The sequence below is a fragment of the Seriola aureovittata genome, chromosome 20, assembly GCF_021018895.1.
Source record: "Seriola aureovittata isolate HTS-2021-v1 ecotype China chromosome 20, ASM2101889v1, whole genome shotgun sequence".
Lineage (NCBI taxonomy): Eukaryota > Metazoa > Chordata > Actinopteri > Carangiformes > Carangidae > Seriola > Seriola aureovittata.
This window is the reverse complement of record NC_079383.1, coordinates 7,868,940-7,890,666: the sequence shown is the minus strand read 5'-3', so window position 1 is coordinate 7,890,666 and position 21,727 is coordinate 7,868,940. Positions and strand designations below refer to the sequence as shown.

Below are 21,727 nucleotides of genomic sequence, written 5' to 3'. Positions count from 1 at the left end.
AGACTGAAGAGGGCCTGGCGGGACAGTGGTACGAGATTATCTGACACTTTTTCGTTGGTGGACAAACACAAGTTAGATTATAATTGCAGGAAAATATATTTGCATTAACTGAACGGACAGCAGACCGAGTTATCAGTTCAAGCCCCCGCACCCCCACTGCTTCAGACAGAGTCGGACTGCTGCAGGAGAAATCTATACTGTTCACCCGTTACCCGGTGTCTTGCGTTAGCTCGTATTGGCTGTTTTGTGGAGCCAGCTAACGATGCTAACGACTCAACGTTACCGTTTGTCCGTCAAACTGTCTTCTCAGCGGCTCGTCGGTCCAGACTGTTATGTTTCGTTGCAACCTGATCAGTTTGGTATAAGTATGGCTCCGGTATGGCCCTGCAGATGAGGTATATCCATAAAGTTGAAGGTTGTGTCAGATCAGTCAGCTAGCAGAGGTACTCCGACAGCCGCCATGTTGTTTACAAACGTGTGAAAAACTCTGCTCGTGCCCGTTCACTGTCACATGACGCACACCTGCGCTCACCTCCTAATCGAAGATCCAAAGTCAACAAAGTTGTTCATCATGTTAGAATAAACAATAATGTGTATTTGTGCATATATAACCAACGTTACAAAGTGTTTACACTAGAAAAGCAGTAATGTGACATATAGGCTACAAGGCAGAAACAAAGAGCAGAGTCGTAAGATTAAAATGTAGGTCTACAACTTTTACATAGTAATATGTCAAGCAGAGCTGATAAGCAATGATATAAGATGAATGTATTTTGATATGAGGGAAAGTCACAATAATATGTTATAAACAGTCCTGCTTTGTCCTGCTTATTCAGTGACAGTGATAAGAGATTACTGTGTTTATCTGACACCAGACACAAATTATAATATCTGTAGCCTACCTGTGATACACCTCTTTACTTTGAAGATACAGCTAGAGGCCATCATGATGCAGTTTGAATAACTGCTAACTAGTTCTCTGAAATTTGGAATATGCCCCTCTACAATTTAAAAATGCTTCATGCTAGGCGAGGGAATGACTTCAAAACATGTCCTGCATTATTACCTCACACTAACTGAGTCATCCTGAGTCATATTCTGGTTTAAACAATGTATGTTTCTGCTGATAGTGTCTGTGTGTAGCAGGTTGTGGGATATCCCTTCCAGATCACCATAGGGTTTAGTCATGCCTACTTCCTGGTTTTAATTGTTTGGGGAAGGCTATATATTTACCCTGATGCTGCTGCTCTCTCTCTCTCTCGCTCTCTCTCTGCTGCCTGGTGAGCCTGTAGAATGCTGTCTCTGCTCCATGTTTGTTCTGTTGGTTATTTTGTTAGTTTAGTTATTGTGTTTTGTTTAACTGTCTGTTTAGTAAACTGTTTTACTTAGTTTTGTCGTTTGATACAGTGCTTTGCACTTAGCCTTTGGTTTAATAGGTATTTTCTGTTCGTTGTTTCGTTGTTTGTACACTGTTGGCCCTCCTGGCATTGATTTGGTTATTTCCCCCAAGAATTTGTACCCCTGCTGTGATATAATACGTGTTTTTCTGTCCCTGTACGAGTGCTGTAGGCACGGCAGTGAGCGTGGCCGGCCCAACGGTGGAGGGTTTGGTGGTAGAGTTCCTCACCTGTACTTCACCACCCCTCATAATAGTGTGTTTGGTAAATTTTGCACTTCCTTCACTATTTATTTGCATCCCTTTTGTTGATTGTTGTATGAGTGTGTAGGGCGGAGTGTGGTGAGGTACTCTATCCCAGTGTGAATTTTCTCCCTTCCCTGTCTATGGCCACAGCTGCTAATCCTACAGCTCTCTTCCTCCTGTTATTCATTTAAATATTGCACAGATTAGATCTTGAGGCACCTCTTTTATATTTTCTATAGCTTTTTTTGATTAACAACTTTAATAAATTGTTGTTGATTTTATATATTTGCCCTTTTAACCTTTTTTGTTTTTTTTTTAATAAATTTGTAATCTTGGGGGAAATCCTTTTCTCAGTCCATCTTTTTTTGTCATCTGTATCATTAAGGGATCTGTGGACTAACCGGTTTTACTGGGGTATTAAAGGCGGTCAGTGGCACCTAAATTTTCAGTCAAATCTGGCCCTTGCCACAGCCCAGCCACGTGTGCATGGTGCATATTCTTAAACTAATGTGCTATTTATTTTGCCAAAATCAAATGACAATACAGAAAACCTGGGGAAGTTGGTTTACTGGGTTTCTATAATGTTACCATACATGGTCTGCAGTGTGCATGGTTGCCTTTTTACCCTACCCTTTATACCTTTATGTTTTCTGGCAGCGGCTACAGTCCCTTCTGTGTACACCGATAGAAAACAACCATCCACTGGTCAAACTACAAATGCTACCAAACAGTGCATTACATATGTATTAACATTACCATTACAATTAGTGAACAATGTTGATGGACAACTGCAGTTCAGCAATTTATTAGATATTTCAAAACCATATTTCAGATTTTTTTACCGTAAATTTTTAGGAAGGCTATAGAAGTTAATACGCTTCCCTCAATTATGTACCAGGTTTTAATTACTTTGAGATATAAACCAAATAAAGATCAATTACTGCCTCGATAATCAGAGGTTCATAGCCTTGGCTGAAAATGATGCAAAAATATTGGTTCACATCCTATGCACAGAGACTAAAGTTATATGTAGACATAATTATAGATGTCTGTCAGTCTGGTTTTATGCAAGAAGGACACATGATGATGGTCATGGACTTTCGGAGGTCTAGGCCCACCCTTCAGACAGTAAACACTCGAGGGAAGGACATTGAGGTGGTGCAAACTTATAAATTCCTAGGTGTACACCTGGACAGTAAACTGGACTGGTCCCTGAACACGGATACCATCTACCGGAAGGGGCAGAGCTGGTTCGTTTTCCTCAGGAAGCTCAGGTCCTTTGACGTCTGCAGTGAAATGCTGCACATTTTTTATCAGTCAGTGGTGGCCAGTGTACTCTTTTATGCTGCAGTCTGCTGGGGCAGCAGCATGTCAGACATGAACACAAAGCGACTGGATAAGCTTGTCAGAAATACTGGGTCTGTGCTTGGCAGGAGTATGGACTCACTCAGGACTGTTGTGGAGAGACGCATGCAATGTGCTTGTTTCTCATGGTCTGAGAGTCCTTTAGGTGCCTTCTGGCAAACTCCAAGCGGGCTGTGATGTGCCTAGTAGAGGCTTCCGTCTGGCCACTCTACCATAAAGGCTTGATTGGTGGAGTGCTGCAGAGATGGTTGTCCTTCTGGAAGGTTCTCCCATCTCCACAGAGGAACGCTGGAGCTCTGTCAGAGTGACCATTGGGTTCTTGGTCACCTTCCTGACCAAGGCCCTTCTCCCCCGATCGCTCAGTTTGGCTGGGCGGCCAGCTCTAGGAAAGTCCTGGTGGTTCCAAACTTCTTCCATTTATGAATGATGGAGACCACTGTACCATCAATACTACAGAAATTTTTTTGTACCCTTCCCCAGATCTGTTCCTCGATACAATCCTGTCTCGGAGGTCTACAGACAATTCCTTTGACTTCACAGCTTGGTTTCTGCTCTGACATGCACTGTCAACAGTGGGACCTTATATATAGATGGGACCTTATATAGACAGGTGTGTGCCTTCCCAAATCATGTCCAATCAATTGAATTTACTACAGGTAGACTCCAATCAAGCTGTAGAGACATCTCAAGGATGATTAGTGGAAACAGGATGCACCTAAGCTCACTTTTGAGTGTCATAGCAAAGGGTGTGAATACTTATGTACATGCGATATTTCAGTTTTTTATTTTTAATAAATTTGCAAGAATTTCTAAAAAACCTTTTTTGCTTTGTCATTATGGGATATTGTGTGTAGATTGATGAGAAAAAAAAGGAATTTAATCCATTCTGGAATAAGGCTGTAACATAACAAAATGTGGGGAAAGTGAAGGGGTGTGAATACTTTCTGGATGCACTGTAAAGTCATCCACAGTGCCTTAAAAACCTGTTTTTAATTTGAATATGAATATATCCCTTTTCTAACAACAAGGATAAATACATCCTTGTTGTTGTTTTGTTACTATTTGTATTCTTAGTGTTCTTTGTATCCTTGTATGATCTTTGAATAAACAAGACTGTATTTGTTTATTTACTTACTCTAAACCCTGCAGACACTATTTGTGTCACCTGTCCTTGTCACTATAATATTTTTCTCAGGACAGATTTAGTTGTGCTTACTTCTGTCAATTCTGTGAACACTATAGCCTAATTTGTCATCAGTTTTTAAGTAAATGATTGATATGAGGGCTATATCAGACATGCTGCGTCATGCTGTGTCATTCATTCATCCTATGAAAGTGTGGTATAAGGGAGCTCCAGACTTCTGTGATTGTTAATTGCCAACAAAATTGATGTTTTTGTCTTTAATAAGGTTGCAGCTGCATCATGTCTAAGAGGAGCAGATGTGGCCTGTAAGTGTAACTATGTGGTTGTACATAAAGTCAGATTCCAGTGTGGTCTTCACAGGATGAGGACTGTGAGGACCCAGTTGTCAGAACAAAGACTGATATACAGGAAAAGTCTGGGTGTGTCTCTCTCATGACTGATGATTTCTCTGTGTTAAAACACTTCCCCATACATTATCCTGTGTCGTATTATACCGTAATCTGTTATTGTGTGTGTGGACCATAGGTGTCCAGACTAAGGTGTCCACAGCAGGTGTTGGTGTTGGAACAGGAGAGTCCAGACCAGAAGACCAATCCATCGGAGGGTTAATTTCAGCCTCTGAGGAACCTCCTCCATTATCTCCACCTTACTAGTTGCAGCCTGAAATAAAACGATCAGAGCATGGCCATGGTAGCTCATCTTTATTACAGGTCTCTCTCTCCTGGAGGAATAAGTGATGTTGCTACAACACTGCTGCAGGAATTGATATGTGAGAGCATTTGAATGAACCAGCGAAGCCTTTCTTTTACAGCAGAAAAGACGCAATGAAAATTTGCTCTTGTTAATCAGTAGACACCACACAGATTTTGGTGTTGCTAAGAGAAACTTCTCTCTTCATCAGAGACACTTTTGGTTCACCAAAGTGACATTTAACATTTTGTATTACTGATTATGGCACAATTTGTACTGCTATCTATTGTGTCTAACGATCATAGAATTTCTGCTCTCTTTATAATTATAAATAATTAAGTCTCATGATAGAACTTTATTTCATTTTCGTTATTTTGAAGTTTTACGGTGAGTTACTGTGAGAACTGTGAGACTGTTAATGAAACTGTTGGACAGAGGTTTGGTTGTGAAAGAGCTGAAGAATAAATCCTGCAGTATCTACTAAGCACAACATTATGTATGTTGGTTGTCAGGAGCATAAAACAAAAAGAAACCTTGATCAATACATTCAAAACCTCTGCTCTTTTCTGCAATATACTGTGGCCACACTTGTTTACCCTTTCCTCATTATAATAATAAAACTTTTTCTATCAGGCTACTTTTGTTATTGTATGCTTGGTTAAGATAACATGGGTGACATGGGACACTTGCTCTGTCATATTATATCATTTGTGCAACATATATTCAACTTTTCTTGGGTAACCATGACCTGGATGACTGACAATCTTCCCAGACATTATATCATATCCACCACAGCTGGAAGGATGAGGTACTCTCTGATGAACATGTTGCTACAAAATGCAAAACATACACATAAAACACATGGATAAAATATCAACAGGTTACAGGTGAAACTTCCAAAGTTACAAAACTTTGGAAGTCGAGTAGTTTTTTGTATCATTTAGACAAAATAAAGATATTCAACATTTGTAGAACAGTGTAACTGTGTGTTGATTTAATTATATTTACAAATGCAAATGTAATTTAATTCAAGTTTGTACCAAAAGCAACATTTTGATTGATTGTTAACATGTTATTTTATTTTTCATACATGTACATGAAGAGGACATATTATCACATCTAAACCCATTTCATAGTTCAAATTATTGAAACATCAAGATGGATGTAAAGAGCTTTAAATCTGGAAACTAGCAGCAAGTTTGAATCGTATGCTCAAAGATGACAAGAAACCCCCAGCTGCTGATTTCAGCATATGAAGCAGTAACTTCTGACAGGAAAACACCTTCATATGGTGCTGCAGATAAAACAGTCACCAGCTCTTTATCATGGTAGTGTCTAATATATTCATCACCATCATCATCTAATCATCTGTCTTTTTAACACAACAGAATACATAACAATCAATATTAATGGTGAATGGAGAGTATGTCACCCCATTTATTTCCAGTATATACAGATACTCTCACAAGCTCCATGTAATAAGCAGATAAAAACATGGCTGTTCTTGGGGTACACAGGACAAAAAACTTCACTTCAACAGCCATAGAACAAACAGCATATCAACAAATCAAGGGTCTGTTGCTGCTTTCTAAAGATTAAAATACAGGAAATGTACTGAGAAATGAATGTCCACCCTGAGTATGTTTACAGTTTCAAGCACATTTGTCATCAGGTTTTCTTATGAATAATACCTCAGTTTATGGATATGACTGTGCACATGTTAAAAACTGTCACTGATCTCTTACAAAACATGCACACTTAGTAGTTTTGTGTAGTGGTCAGGATGATTTTTTTTAAGGTAAACACTCATTTTTCCTTCAACTCGTTGATCTCCAGTCAGACCTGTAAAGAAAAAAAAAATGTATGGCTTTCATGAAAGTAGGTGACAGAGGGGTAAATTAATAACCTTCCTAGTGAACACGATGAATGATATTGAATGTATTAAACAGTTGAGCAGCATGACAACTTTGAGTTCACCTAGCTTTCCTGCTGTTCTGTCAATCCTCTCCAGAGCAGCCTGCACATCTCCTCCTTCTGGTATGACCATCTCTACCTCTCCCACATGGTAACCAAAGTCAGCTTGGTCCAGATCTATCTTCACCCCCTCCTCCTCTAAATTGAATGACTGCCGCACCGTTGTAAACTCCGCAAAGCACACCAGATTCATTTTGCTCAGCCAAGACTCATCCTGTTGTGAGAAGCCTGTTTCTGTGTCTCTGCTCTCACAAACGTTTCTGATGACCTCTGTCACTCTCAGCTGAATTTCAGGCAGGCTGGTTATCTCCTTGTAGCAAGTGCACATTGCTGCCGCTCCACTTTGTTCTCCACCCTTTTCTTCAGTCCCACTGACTGCTGCTGGTGGACACTTGAGTTCCCAGCATCCTTTACGTTTACGCAGCCACATGTTTCTCAAAGTGAGGTTAAACTGGGGAGTGTCAAAATACTGGTCATGAATTTGCTGCTGACCAACACATACTGCTGAGGAAAAGAAGTAAGAGATGTATGAATGAATAAATACTAATGGGGCTGAAACAAATAATTAACCTTATTAACAAGAGACAGATGGCCTGTATCACTGCACTTACAGAACAATGTTATCAGTGAACATTTATAAGTTACAGCATCAGAAACCTGCCCCAACTCTAAATTTACCCATGTGTAAATGTGTAAATGTGTGGTAGTCAAACTTAAGACATACCCCCAATCTCCTCCAGTGTTTTCAGAGTGTCAGCATTGCATAAAAACTTTCTCTCCACTTCCACACTCATCTGAAATGACATAGTTTCATCAACACCAACAATATTGTAAGATCAGGAGTGCAACTAAATCCACTTTAACCGGCTTTAAGATTCATTTGTCTTTACAGTTAGTTACTTAACAAGCACGGGTAAGTCCTATATGCATTTTCTTTTTTTTCACTAGGGAATAGGCATTGGGCATGCTATGTTCATGGCATAAATTATGGTTTATTGAATTGTTTCTCACTTCTCACTTTAAAAAAAAAAAAAAAAATAGTACGTCTATCCCAAAGTCAATTGTTGTTTTACCCAGCTACAGCTTTGGTTACTAGTTACTGTACAGATTTATTTATTACATACAAAATTCCAGATATAAAATTCAGTGTATAAATATACATAAAACTACCCGTTAAGTAAAAAAAACAAACAAAATTGCCTCTGGTTCAACCTGCAACAAAGGTTAAAATGGTGAATACACAGTAATGCACTGATAATCCAATTACACAATAACATAACATATACAAAATAATGAATCCCCCTCTGTTTCTGTTGCTTCACTTAAGTAAAGTTGTGAAAAGATGAATATTACATCAAATAGAGAGTTTTTTACATCCTACTACTTTTACTCAATTAAAGATCGGAGTTCTTGTATTTAACCTAGATTTTCTCAACGTACTTACATTTAAGCTTGTGGTTGGTCTTGCTTTTGGGAAATTTCATAGTTATTCTGTTCATAGTTATTCATAGTTATTTCGTATTGTTTTACTTCCAAGCATTTAAACATTTGGTAAATGCGCTATAAATGTAAACTGAAAGTTACATATCCGTATAGAATAATATGTCTTGACAATCAGGCTCGACACATTCAGCGCAAGCTGCTGTGGTCATGCATGAACTACAAATTAAAACCCACAAATTGAACCACAGAGTGTTTAAAAACCCCATTGACACATCAAACTGCAGCCTCACACACCTTGACAGATCAGGTCCTTAAATCCACGTAATTCGGCATCAAAAAACTCAGCAATAGATCGATCGAAGTTGCGCCTACACGTAAGCAAAGTTTATTCTGCACAGGCGCAGTTACAGACAGCTAAGAGGGTGTTGGAGAGCATCAATTCCTGCCCTAGTAACGCAGGGGCATGTAGATGGTTGCAGTTTTTAATCCACCCTTCTTCCTCAGTATTCACCCCACAGACGTCTCGCCGACCGTATGATGGGAACCATTCGGGGCCCAGCTTTTGCACCCACATCTGAATCATCCAGCAGTGGTTAACTCGTCACTGTGTCACAGTCCAAGTGGCAGAATGAGGACTCGTTTTTATTTTCATTCACCTTTAATCTGAGAATGAGGAAGGTTTAATGTTAGAGAGGGGAGGGTGGGTGCTCCCTGTAATTCACATACTTTAATAGAAGTGTATCCGTGAGGCACCATGTCATCAGTGTGCCCTAATCAGAAAGTGATCAGTGCTGATATAATAAGAATATAACAGTGATATGTGGGTTATATAAGGCTTTCTCTCCGTGTCCGTCTGAATGTCAGCAGCCAGCCTCGGGGGGAGCTGTGGTCTGTTTACTACAGGGAAGCGGGGAGAGGGAGGGGGAGAGCAGGAGAGAGAGGGAGGAGAGGGAGGAGAGGGAGGGCAGGAAAGAAAACTTTTCACTTCTGAGGAGCTACAGAGGAAGCGTGTGCGTGTGTGCGTGCTGGAGCGGAGACCATGCAGGTAAAACGCATTAGCTAATTGCTTTCAACTTAATTAAACGTCGTTGTGATCGGTTAATTGTACTGCTTTGAGCAGGAGAGTGGCCTGCGACTGGTGGAGGACCGAGAGACGACGAATCGAGTCTCCTACTAATCCGATCCCTCGTAGAAATCCAACATTAAACCCAAACTTTTTCTGCCTCTCGTCTCTTTTGCCTGCTCTCCCGACACCACCCCCACCGTCGGGCCGACCGCGGCGCCCGTCCTCCGGTCCGGAGCATTTCAGAGCATGTTACAGCTGAAGCGGTTAAATCTTAGTTTATATGGACATGTGTTGCACCGAAGTCTGAAAGGTGTGGATTTCAGCTGTAGGACGCGTCTAAATGGGTCTTCTAGGCGGGGGGCAGGGGGCGACTGTTTTCGAACACATCTGTGAACAGAGCCACGTTCGTTAATTAAACGGCTGTAGTCGGTGTAGGCCTCGGTCTGCGCTGAGCGGCGGAGGCGGAGCGGCGCTACATACCCACAAACAGCGGGGCACGGAGCTAACTCGAGGCCGAGGTTTGTGACCTGAAGCCGATGAATGTTTTTATCCCGGTGGACCAGTCGCAGTGTTAGAGCTGCAGTTCCCACCTGGACCGGGCAGAGTTTGTGGGGGAGGGGGGGGCAGTTAATTATCTGTCTGCTAACAGGCTAGCTAGCAAAGTCACACGACTGATCAACCCTTTGGTTTATGAATTTAAAAGGGAAACAGCAGCCAGTGTAAAGTGGCGCATGTCGGGCTGACGTGAGTGGCTTTCACTGAAGCATTATTTCAACTAAACTACCAGCTCTTCCTCACCGCTGTAATGCGACGTTTCAGCCGCTGCTCAGTTTAGCCTGCTAGCTAATTGATTCATCTCTGGTCGGCATAGCTAATTAGACTTCTCATTAATTAGCCAACTATGGGTAAAGAGACGTCAGTCTAGTTCTGTCTTGGCTTTTAATTATGAGGATCGGGATGAGGGGCTTTTAAAGATGATATAGTGTACAGATGCAGCCTTGTCGAACCATCATGTGGTCATATAACCCTGCTAGCCTGCTAATTGGCATGAGGAGGAAGTGAGGACTGTAGCTCTGGTCGTGTTGAACTGACGTCCGGCTGCATTATGGATTTTTGCAGAAAAATACACGAGAACTGCGTGGTCTTCTCACTTATTTAAAACTGCTAGTGCAGCACAGTATGATCTCAGATCATAGTTTACATAGTTTATTGGCCACATGTTCTTGTATTGGTCAAAACTGCGTGTGTGGTGGAGGGGCACTTTTGTGATTGTAAATGACCAGGCATGTTATGATTTGCTACTTCTGCTCTGGTCTGTTCTGCATTTAATACATTTTATATGCACATGTGATACCAGATCTGTTTGTTCGATTGAATTCAAAGAGGTCTGAGACAATAGATCTTCTATTTAGAACTCAGGTTACTACAGTGCAATTTCAAATCTGCAGAAAGCATTATTTGGATACTCCTACATTGCAGAGATGTCATCTCTGTGTGCATCTGCTCATTGCAGACAAAATGTTGGGAACCACCTTACAAAGCATGGTTAACATTTAAAAAATAGTCAGGAATGAAACTTAAAAGATCTAGGATCAATTTTACATGCTAATTGAAGGGTATGGTTTCAGATTGTTAGACACAGCAGGGCAAGATTACTGCCGGTCACCTAGCGAAGGTGTGAAACGGTAACAGTATGTTTTTGTCTTGATCTTGGTTATATGAAATAACCTTCTCACATCCCATCATCCTTTATTTTTTTTTGTCTGTGAAACCCTTCGTACAGTGTTTATGATAAATAGTAGCAGCTCCAGAAAGAGTAGGATTCTCTAACAGGCTCTTCTATTTGTCAGGAGGAGTCTGGAGAGACAGTGAGCACTGAAAGCGATGGGGTGGCAGAGTGGCTTTGCCCCCTCTGCCAGAAAGGACAAACAGACAGATCCTCCCTGTCTCTGCATCTCACAGAGCAACACAGCGTCCTTCCATCTTGTGTCAACAGACTGCTGGACATTGTAAGTGCGGCTGGGCAGTATGGCCAAAATATAGTTCACATGGGTTTTTTTCCCACACTTTATAGACACTGAAGGTTAAAATGTGGTTCATACATCAGCTATGTGTATAATGCCTGATTAGCCCACTTGTTGCTGGCTGATGTACTGGGGCTGGACAACATATCAAACACCTTGCAATGATGTAGCAAGAAAGAAATTGCTGTAGTTCATTAAGTTTATTTTTCTGACACACTAAGCTGTTGATTCAAATTGATGGTTATTTTTGAGGCAGTCAAAGTGAAAACAGCTTAAGAACTGATGCCTGAACTGCTTGGGTATCTGTAAGAATCGGTGCAGAAATTATTATAAGTGGCATGGGGAGAGTTATCAAACATGGTGTTATGCCAAAAACAGAAAAACTGCAAAGAGGAACAATGGTCACCAACATTTAAAATAAGTCATAAAAACTTGAGCTTCACCAAACAAGTATTGAATGCTGGGCTGCTGTATTATAATGTTTCTGTTTCTTTGTCCACACTAATTACACAGTATTTATTATGCATTTATGAGATAGATGGATAACTTTATTAATCCCCTGGGCTAGTCACCCATACAGACAATCATCAAAACAGAAGAGACACAAGTCAGACAGGCTACATGTATGCATTGGAAAGTTTATTAAACAAAATTGTTTATTATTATCAAGTTCTCATTGAAATTCATAGTTTGGTGTTGAATTCATCTAACATCTAAAAAAAAAAAAAAAAAATCCAAAGATTGCTATCTAATCCAAGCAGTAGCATTATTATTTGGATACAATTGTTTACATACGTCAGGGAAAATATACTGTTATTTCTACATAATCTGTTATTACATTATTAATTAGCAGTTTGAGCTGTGAGTATTGACAGTGGTGTTTTCTGTTTTCATGACTTGTTTGTGCATATTCACTTTTGGCAGTCAGCACTATGTTCTTTACCGTAATAGTTTGAATATTTAATTGTTTGCATTAGCCAGTTAGCAAGTATGTCAGTATAAATGTTTTTGCTGAGTAGACATCAAACTTGACAAAAAAAAATAAGCATCTCAGTGAACCTATGATTTGTAATGGGCCCATGATAGTTAAGTATTTCATTGTTTAGAAATAGAGGGAAATTTGTTGACGGATGAATTGATCAAAGACCGTTTAATATATGCCTTAAGGGAAATTTGCAAATTAAGGTTAAGCTAGGCTTGCTGTGTGTAATATAACCACACATCAATGAGTCACACCCAAATTTTGTGCTGCTCAAAAGTTACATTGCATACAGCTGAATGAAATTTGCTGTGGAAATTTTGCCAACTGTCACTTTATTTGAACAGGCTGTTCTAAAACAGGGTGCCAGTGGAGGAAGAGAGGACAGAGGTGCTCAAAAGTCTTCAGGTGAGGGTGAAAAAAAACTTAAATGTTATTTAAATCATGAGAAATAAATCAAAACATTGAACACAGTCGTAATACACATACTGGCTTTTCTTAGTTACTGTAACAAAACTGATTAGGTGTCAAATCACTGACCTGATTTACCCCATTAATAGATTATTATCATATGGATCTTTCTGTTGCATTAAAGTGGTGTTAGTTATATTTTGAAGCTCTAGAAAGGGAAAAATGAACTCAATGGTTATGTTTTTGGGAATCAAAAACATGCATTCACAGTGGAAAATTGCCCCTGATGTGGGTTGGGTGGCTAGGTGGGTGAAAAGGGTTGATATAGGCATTCAGTATGCGAGTATGTAGTTCTGTTTTCAGCCAGCCCGTTTATTAGAATATAATAGTTAAACCTATATATTCCTGTTATCAGATGCTGAATCTTCACAACTGAAGCACACTGAAGACATCAGTTCAGAGCCCTTCCAATCAAGCAAGAGTTCAGACGCTACCAAGGCGCTTGGAAACAAAGAGATGGAGGAAGAGAGAATAATGGAACAGGAGGGAGTTGAAGCTGAGTCCGAGCCAGAAGAGGAGGGAAATCAACTCACAGGAGCCAAACAGCAAAATGCAACTGAAAACACAGAAATCCCAGCAGCCAGTGAAAAGTCAGTTACTAAAAATGGTGTGCCAGCTGAAAATAACACCCGCTCATTCAAATGCAATGCCTGCCTGGAAACTTTTCCAAGCAGAACTGCCTTGAGTGTTCATTACAACTCTGCATCCCACATTCAGAGGATGACAACAGGTTCTGCAAAACAGGGTGGGGAAAGTGATCCCATCATTCCCTCAGTTCCTGTCCTGTCTCGGCCATATATATCAAACAAACCTTACCAATGTGCTATATGTCGAGTCTCTTACAATCATGCCATCACCCTCGAGAGCCATATGAAATCTGTCTTGCACCAGACACGCAGCAGAAATGCTGGAATTGTTGCACATGCTGCAAACAATGCAGTGGCCTCTGCTGGTTTGGGAGGTAGCACTGTCACTGCTCCAAATTCTGTAGTGAACACACCTGGAAGTGGATCCAGTCAGTTAGTGACCACCACCAACTGTGCTGTTCCTGGGACCGTGATGGTAACGACTACAAAAGATGAAGAGCAGATTCAAACTTCACAAGTGGCTCCCTCCCTCCTCACCTCCCCTGTGGCCTCAGCTCAGGCAGTTTCAGCCTTCCTCACCCTCCTCACATCGAGTCCTAACACCTTCTCACACTCCCTCCTCCCCTCTCTGTTTGCGGCTGGTGCTGCTACTGGTGCAAATGCGCATCAGCTTGTGCCTCAGCCTCAAATGGTCATGCCCTTAATTTTGAATGGGCTGCAAGCCCAAACCCAGCAGCACCAAGAGAACCAGCAAGGCCAGCTCCTTACCCAGTGTGTACCATTCGTAGGTCTCAGCACAGCCCAGCAAGCCCTCTTAACCCAAAGACTTAACAGCTTACAGAGCCAGTGGCCCTCTCCAGGAGTTTCAACAAACATGCAGTCCAGCCTGGAAGAACAAAAACAGACTATGTGTGAGAGAGTGTGTGAGAGAGAGCAAGAGAGGAAGGACAGTGAGGAGACTGTTGAGAAGGTTTTAGCTCAGATAAAGGACAGGGATAACGGGACAACAGAGAAATTCAAGCAAGAGGACAGTAAAGAATTTGCGCAGTGTCCTGATATAGAAAGCAAAGTAAAGTCTGAAAATAATGAAGACAATGCAAAGGCACATAGAGATAGCACAACAGATGGAGACAGCTCGACTAATCAGTTGGACCTGGAAGGTGATAAAGCAGCTAGCCAGAATCTCTCCCCAGCAGGCACAGAGAAGAGCCTTCGCAATAACAACCTCTCGCCTTCTGCATCTGTGCCCAGCAACTCCACCCTCAGTCCAGTAAATTTAAACCTTACACTTAGTCCTGATTCTACTCCGCAAAAATCACAATCAGGCACTAGCCCTTGCGACTCTCTTGGCACCCCAAAATCCAGCCCGAGTACAAATGCCTTAATTAACAACCAAACTCGATCGCATTGTAAAACAATGGGATCCATTTATCCAGACCTTCCAGTGTTGTCAGAGTTCCAGTCAGAAGTTCTCTGGGCGTTCTTTGAGTCACGTAGTGAGGCTGATGCTGCAAGTCCTCCCCATGAAGACTGTGAGGCGCTGGGCAGAGAGGTTGGGCTTGCTGAGGAAGAGGTACGTAGGTGGCTGAGCCAAGCCCGGCATGCTAAACAGAGGCAGAGGGCGACAGAATTGGACCACCTACAAGGCTTTGCAGGATTTACAAGACATGCCCAAAGTTTGGACAATGACTATGATGACGAGGAAAGGTCACTGATCATAGCAGAGGGTGAGGATGATGCTGAAGCTTCAGGGAGTCAGGCAATAGATTTGTCTAGTAGAAGAGGGAAACGCCGACAGAGAGATTTAGGAAGGGAGGGTCAAGGAGATTCTTGCCTTACCTCTGACTCAGAAAATGAGGTATACACCTCTGTCATTGTGTCCGATGAGGAAAGTCAGAATGGGTCTTTGAGGGAGGGTCCTGAGAGCCCTGCTAAAGGTGAAGCACATCGGGAGGTCCATGGTGACAAGGGGTCGGTTGGAGGAAAGGTCTTGCGCTCCACAACTGTGTTTCTCTCAGATGCAGAGGATGAGTATGAAGATGAAGAGGGTGGAGGGGGTCAGAGGACCAAAAGGAAAAAGCGAAAGGGGGAGTTTGAGCGTGATGAGGTGGAGGTAAAGAAGGAAAGGCAGGATCCAGATGTGGATCTAGAATTGGAAGCCCAAGGGGATCCTCCAACTTCATTGATGCACTCAGTGGACCATCCTGAGACTCCAACCAGTGCTCTGCACTCACTTCCTTTGTCCCTTACTCACTTTTCTACTCAGTTCCTTAGTCCCTATGTCCTCTCTCTTACTCCTTCAGTGGTTGGAGATGGGAACAAAGTACCTGTCTTTCCTAATCCACCAACCATCACACGCTTCTCCAACTCTCTTCTCTCGCAGTCTCTCTCCTCCCGCAACCAGACTTCTCACTACCTGTCCAATGGTGGCGACTGTGAGTCTGCTTTAGACCTCAGCATGGGGAAAAACAGCTCAAAATCTGGTTCTTCCTCATTGTGTCTGGCTGATAAAATTGCAGCACAGAAGGGGCAGTTGCTGGATGGGCTCGGCCTGAGGCCCACATCCAAAGGTCTGGTAGTTGTACAAGTTAAGCCTGAATCTGTTGCAATGCCTTCCTCCAACAGCAGTATGAGTCTTGTCAACTGCAATAACATGACAAAGTCTAGTATTTATATGAGGGCAGCAGAGAAAATGAATTCTACATTACTGGAAAGGGAACGAGAAAAGGACAGAGAGAAGGAAAAGGAGAGAGAGCAAGAACAGCAGCAAAGGAAGTCCAAAGGAAAAAGGTACAGGGACATGCGACGTTCGAGGACTATCATCCAAGCTGAACAGCTTGACATTCTGTATGGCTGCTATTTCAAAGACCCAAATCCTGGGAAACACGAGTTTGAACAGATTTCAGAGTGGGTCCACCTTCCAAAGAAGGTTGTTCAGATTTGGTTCCAGAACATGAGGGCAAGAGAACGAAAGGGTGAGGTCAGATTCATCAGTGATGGCACCCTGGCAGCAGTTGGCAAACCTCTCATCAAATTTACCTGGCCTCTTTCCAAACCCATATTCTCCAACAAGCCTGCTCCAAACAATACTGGGTGTATTACAACTACCCCTATTGTGCGCACCCTCATGAAGACAGAGAGGGAGCCTATAAAGGAGCTGGGCAAACCAGCAGTGGTGAAAAAACCAACCCCTGTTCCTATCAAGCCTAAGGAGGTTGTTTCTTCTACTGCAGCCTCCCCTGTGAGCAGCAATGTCTCTGCAGTGCCAAAGACCAAGCTTGAAACCACCAGCAACGTCACTATGGTCAAGGTTGCACCCAAAGTCAACAGCCCTGTCCTTTTAGCTCCGCCTAAGGATCCAATCCCAATTGCCCCACGACCGGCCCAGAAACGAAAACTAGATGAAGAGAGTGACGAAGAAAAGACTGATGAAGAGAGGGACAATGAAAATGAGATGGGTCCTGGACCAGGGATCACTAACCGCATGGTGCCCAAGCTGCCCACAATTGCCATCAACAACAGGCCTCCTGCCACAACTGTGGTGCCACAAAAACAAAATGGGCTCAACTACTGGACCCCCAAAGTCCCCATTAAGATCAACACTCTATCAAGAGAACAACTGGCTCTTCCCACACACACGCCTCCTCGTACCATCCCCCCTCCTCCCACCCCCAGTATTGCACCAGTTAGCCCGAATACTCCCAGCTCTGCCAAAGTGGCTAGCCCCTCCACCCCAGCTGTGGTTAAATCAAGCCCATCAGAAAGCAGCTTTCTGCCCCATTCATCCAGTCGTAGGCCACGTACACACTTGTCCTGCCTACAGTTGTCGATTCTGCAGTCCTGTTACGAGACCTGTGCCCATCCTAATGCCATGGAGTGTGAGGCAATTGGCAGTGAGCTCAACCTACCGCTCAAGGTAGTGCAGATCTGGTTCCAAAACACCAGAGCCAAGGAGAAGCGCTGGAGGCTGCAGCAAGAAAAAATGGTATGTGGACTTTGGTATTTTCATTTTAATGTTATTTTATTTTTAAGTCTTTTGTAGAAAATCCGATTACTGTGCACAAGAGAGAGTAATAAAATACACAGCAAGCCAAGTAACTGAGACTATTTTATTTTTTATAGGCTGCTTAATGCCTTTATGTGATAACTGGGCAATAACTTAACATTTTTGACTTTGTCAAAGTGGAATCATATTGTGATGAATTTGTGTTTATACAAAATTTTATGATATTAAATAAAAAAATCTGTATTCACATTTTGATGAGTTCAACTTTGTGTCCTAGCCCTATTTTAAGTCTTATTTTTTCCCTCTGACAGCAAATGTGTTTGAATTCTGAAAATCCTGTCCATCAACATTTAGCATTTTTAACCAAAATATTTCATATTAATGTAATTGTGTTATGTAATGAATGATCAGAGAATTCATTTTAGCGCTCAAAATGTAGATAGTCACTTTTCCATAAAAACATAATTTATTACTGTCAAAAATAGATACTTAATTATATAGTGGACTTGAATATTCTCTGATTCACTAAAACCTGTAACAAAATTCAGATCTTAACAGATTTGGCATTAAACTTTTTCCCTCTCTGGTCCTGTCTATCCACCCCTCCTTCCCGTTTTCAGTCTCCTCTGTCAGGTGGAAAGGTGGACATGAGCTCAGGAAGCTACTTGCAGTACAACGCTCTCAAAGCCAATCGTCCCATCCTGCCCAAACCTGTTCAGCTGACAGTTACTGAACCTCCTGCTTCCCCAGTGGCTGGCCAGCCAGTGCCAAAGGAGACCCTGACAGGCCGCTGTGATGCCTGCAGTGTCTCCTTTGAATCCCGGGCTGCAGCGAGGGCCCACGTCTTTTCCCCACGTCATCTGGCAACCTTGAGAACCACTAACTTTGGCCAGCCGACAACGCTCGTCAACAAGAATGGCACCGGAAATGGTGGACCTGGCAGTGTTGTGCCGGGCTCGCAGGTCTCTCATTCCACTACAGTAACCAGTTCTGGGGCTGGTTCTGGAGGGGAGATGGTTATTGAGTCGCCTCCACCGACAGCCACCAGCAGCAGTTAAAGACTCAGATCAGGATTGGTCTGCACACTGACTATTCTTGGACCCATTTGGGCTCCTCAGATTTTAATAAACAAATTTGAGCACTAATTCTCAAAAGCTATTATTGTTTAGTTTTTGAAGCTGGCTCCTCCTGCACCTGCTATCCTTTGCTCAGCCTTCATTGACTTGATATCCGTTAATAGAGTTCTCCTGGAATCCAACATAACAGCAGACTATTTTCACGCTGCTTCTCACTACATCAGCTGCTGTCTGATATGTGATGAACATGTCAAGTCTCTTGATCCTCACACACTTTATCCAAACACTTTTGGTCCTAACCCTGTGGTTATATATTACCTTATTTCAGTGACCTTCCTATAATTTGTAAAGGCACTCAACTTGCCATGCTTGAGCTGTCCTACCTTAAAGACTGATGCAAAAGTGTTTCCTCTTTGAAAGTGGCCATTTGACCGTGGGCCCGGGAACACTTTTTGGGATAATAACATGAAATTCTCACAGTGAAAACTCCCAGTTTGCTCCTGTGGAATTGTTTTTCTTATGCCCCCTTTCCCTTCTAGAGCAAAGATTGCTTGGATAAAACATGACTGGACTGAACCAACAGGAGAGGAAGAACTGGTATTGATTGTCACTTTTTAATTTGCAATGGAAGTGTCATCTGAAGGGTGTTGTGTCTACTCATTTGGGATATAAGAGGTACTTCAGAGAGAATAGGACTGTTGAATTGTCCCCATTTACATGTTCACAGTTTTCACGACAATCCAAATAGAGCAAAAAGAGGCTGAGGAACGTAGAATCCTGGCATACCGCACTTTGACACATTTTACATTGTTTGAAATGTTTTTAAGCATTCTGATGCAAGTGTCTTTATTGAAAGATACATCAATGCATGTTGGATGCCTTAATATAAATCACGTGAAATAAATTGATTTTTTGCTAGTCTAATGAAACACGCTTTAGGTGTGAGCATAATATTGTGGATGAGGCAGACCTGGGAACAAATGGAGAAGAGCTCTGTTCCAAAATGCTTTTAATGTATTTCTGGGGGAAAATCTGTGAATGTCATTTTCTTTTTCCAGGACATAAATCCTGCTTGCAAAGTTCTCATCACTCTCATGGCCAATGACTTAAAATACCAACTATCTTGCTTTTACAACAAATTTCTTTGATCCACCCAAATGTGTACATGTTAGAATACAGCTCTTCAAACCTGTTGGAAGATAAATGTTTTCACCTACCGTAGATGTGTTAGAAATATGACAGCCTTAAGAGGAAACACCACCAGGTATAGCAAGTCAAACCCAGGTGATCCTCATAAAATGTTAGTGAATTTCATCCACATCTGACACGGAGGCTGAGACTGATTGCATACATTTTACAGTTTTTGTTTGCCATGAATACTGTGCATAAGACAGGAAAGTTAAGGTCTTATTTTATTCACTTCAGTATTTATACAAATGACAGTAGAAGCAATTAAAACTTGGTGTAACAGATTTTTATTTAGGTCAAAACTAAATCTCTCTATAAATATAAAGAGAAGGGGGCATGAAATGGGCTTTCCCATACTTTTCTGCCGAACACTTGGTTCAGTTACTAATTCTGGTAAAGTATGTGCTGTGAAATGAGATCTGATGTCTGGAAACCCTGACAAGGGAGAAAGTTGGGTATTACCAGTATCCTTTAGAGACTAATGGATACTTCAATAAAGGAAGCAAATTGGGAAACATTAAATGTGTTGACTGAGAGCTAATAAGATGGTGCTGTGTTGAAGGACACATAACATACTAAAGATGTTTTCCTTCAATTTAAGTTGTATATTAATGTTACTATTGATAGTTTTAACAAAATGCAAAACTAAAACCTGAACTTTTGTAAAGAAATATATAAAAAATAACTGATATTCCAAAGTAATCCTCCCTTTGCTTTCTGTCATTCAAAAACCAAAAAGCAATCTTGAGGTCGACAGAGAGCAGGAGAGGTGTTTGTAATGCAAACTGCTACATCCCACAGCTTGACACTTGCACTAGTCCACGATTTTTGCACAAGCTACAGACGTTTCAGATGAACACAGCCATTAACACAACATTAAGAGTCACTTGGTGTGGTTTTTAAAACAAGGAGGGGAACAATGTCCTTAGTAATCTGTACTCCTGTTGGAAACTGTATCTTGTGTGTAAAGCAAGGACTGCAGTGCTTGGACCTCAAGACTGGGATCTCTCTCTCTCTATCTCTATCACTCACACTCACACACACACACACAGACACGGTGTTGCACTGTCCAAAATAGATAGGTTTTTATGGAGATCTGCTTTTTATTCTTGTTTATGTTTTGTCACTTTGATTATCACTATTGTTATAACTGTACTACTACTTATACAATTTATCATTACTACTCATCACTGTTTTGATTATTATTGATCAATAATGGTTTTAAATGCCACCTCTGCTCAGAATGAGTATGGTATTCCTTTGAATATTGAACAATAATAGTGGCAGTGTTGTTATGACTTGTTAGATTTTTGATTAAGCTTATTTTTCCTCCTCACTTGTACCTGCCTTTTTGTGTTTGGTCTCCATTATGCTTTCTTTGATATACAGAAAAAGAAATAAAATCAGTTGAACAACAAAGCACATCTGTGCGGTGGGGGCATTTATTAGTTCTTTTTTGTTTGACACAGGTCTAAATTCATCATGTAAACAGTGCATACACTGTTCAGGTGTGTTGTACTGGTTTAAATTGATCATGTTATTCATCATGTAAGCAGTATATGCTCAGGGGTGTTGAAATGGTCTAAATTAATGTAAACATTGGACGTTCAGTCGTTACAAAACATGGCAAACTTTTATTTGTACGGAAACAGTCGTACGTTGAACAGTGGTACATTATTTTAAGCATGTGCACTGCCTTTTTAATACGGCGGGTTTTCTACACAAGTCTGCTGATTGGGCAACACCTCTGATACACCCACCAAACGAGAGAAACCTTACCCCACAACCCGTTTCACACCGTTTAGAGAAAACGTTTCATCTAATCGGGAAGACGTAGCAAAGCCGTAGCAGCTTGAACGTGCCCCAGGCATATGACACAAGTGTGGTCACACAGTTTCTATGACTAACTGAAATATTGCTTGTTACCAATCTGATCAACGATTGGCTCTGTCAGTTGACCTACGACAATGTTTGATTGACAGAAACCTAATCCAATTAAATTGTGCGTGTGTGCGCGCGCGCGCGTGTGGGGGGGGCATCCAATAGGGACACTGCAGACGCCAAAGAGGTTT

At 41.6% G+C, this 21,727-nt stretch overlaps 2 protein-coding genes across 7 annotated transcripts; one reads left to right on the top strand and one right to left on the bottom strand.

The window, feature by feature from the left end:
* Positions 1–5,820: 5,820 nt before the first annotated feature.
* On the bottom strand, positions 5,821–8,952 carry thtpa (thiamine triphosphatase). Of its 6 annotated transcripts, XM_056363963.1 has the most exons (4): positions 8,553–8,937; positions 7,540–7,609; positions 6,819–7,316; positions 5,821–6,683 (listed from the first exon to the last, which is right to left on the bottom strand). In XM_056363963.1, the coding sequence occupies exons 2-4, from the start codon at positions 7,607–7,609 to the stop codon at positions 6,583–6,585; spliced, it is 669 nt and encodes a 222-aa protein (XP_056219938.1). In that variant the 5' UTR covers positions 8,553–8,937; the 3' UTR covers positions 5,821–6,582. The 6 variants fall into 6 exon arrangements, with proteins under 6 accessions (XP_056219938.1, XP_056219933.1, XP_056219936.1 ...); XM_056363958.1 differs by lacking the exon at positions 8,553–8,937 and having other exon boundaries at positions 6,819–7,319; positions 7,540–7,621; XM_056363961.1 differs by lacking the exon at positions 5,821–6,683 and having other exon boundaries at positions 6,691–7,316; positions 8,553–8,952.
* Positions 8,953–9,188: 236 nt separating this feature from the next.
* Positions 9,189–21,077, top strand: zfhx2 (zinc finger homeobox 2). Its single transcript, XM_056363957.1, has 5 exons — positions 9,189–9,303; positions 11,175–11,333; positions 12,675–12,735; positions 13,154–17,370; positions 18,012–21,077. Exons 1-5 carry the CDS (start codon positions 9,298–9,300, stop codon positions 18,447–18,449), a joined length of 4,881 nt encoding a protein of 1,626 aa, XP_056219932.1. The 5' UTR covers positions 9,189–9,297; the 3' UTR covers positions 18,450–21,077.
* The last annotated feature ends 650 nt before the right edge of the window (positions 21,078–21,727 follow it).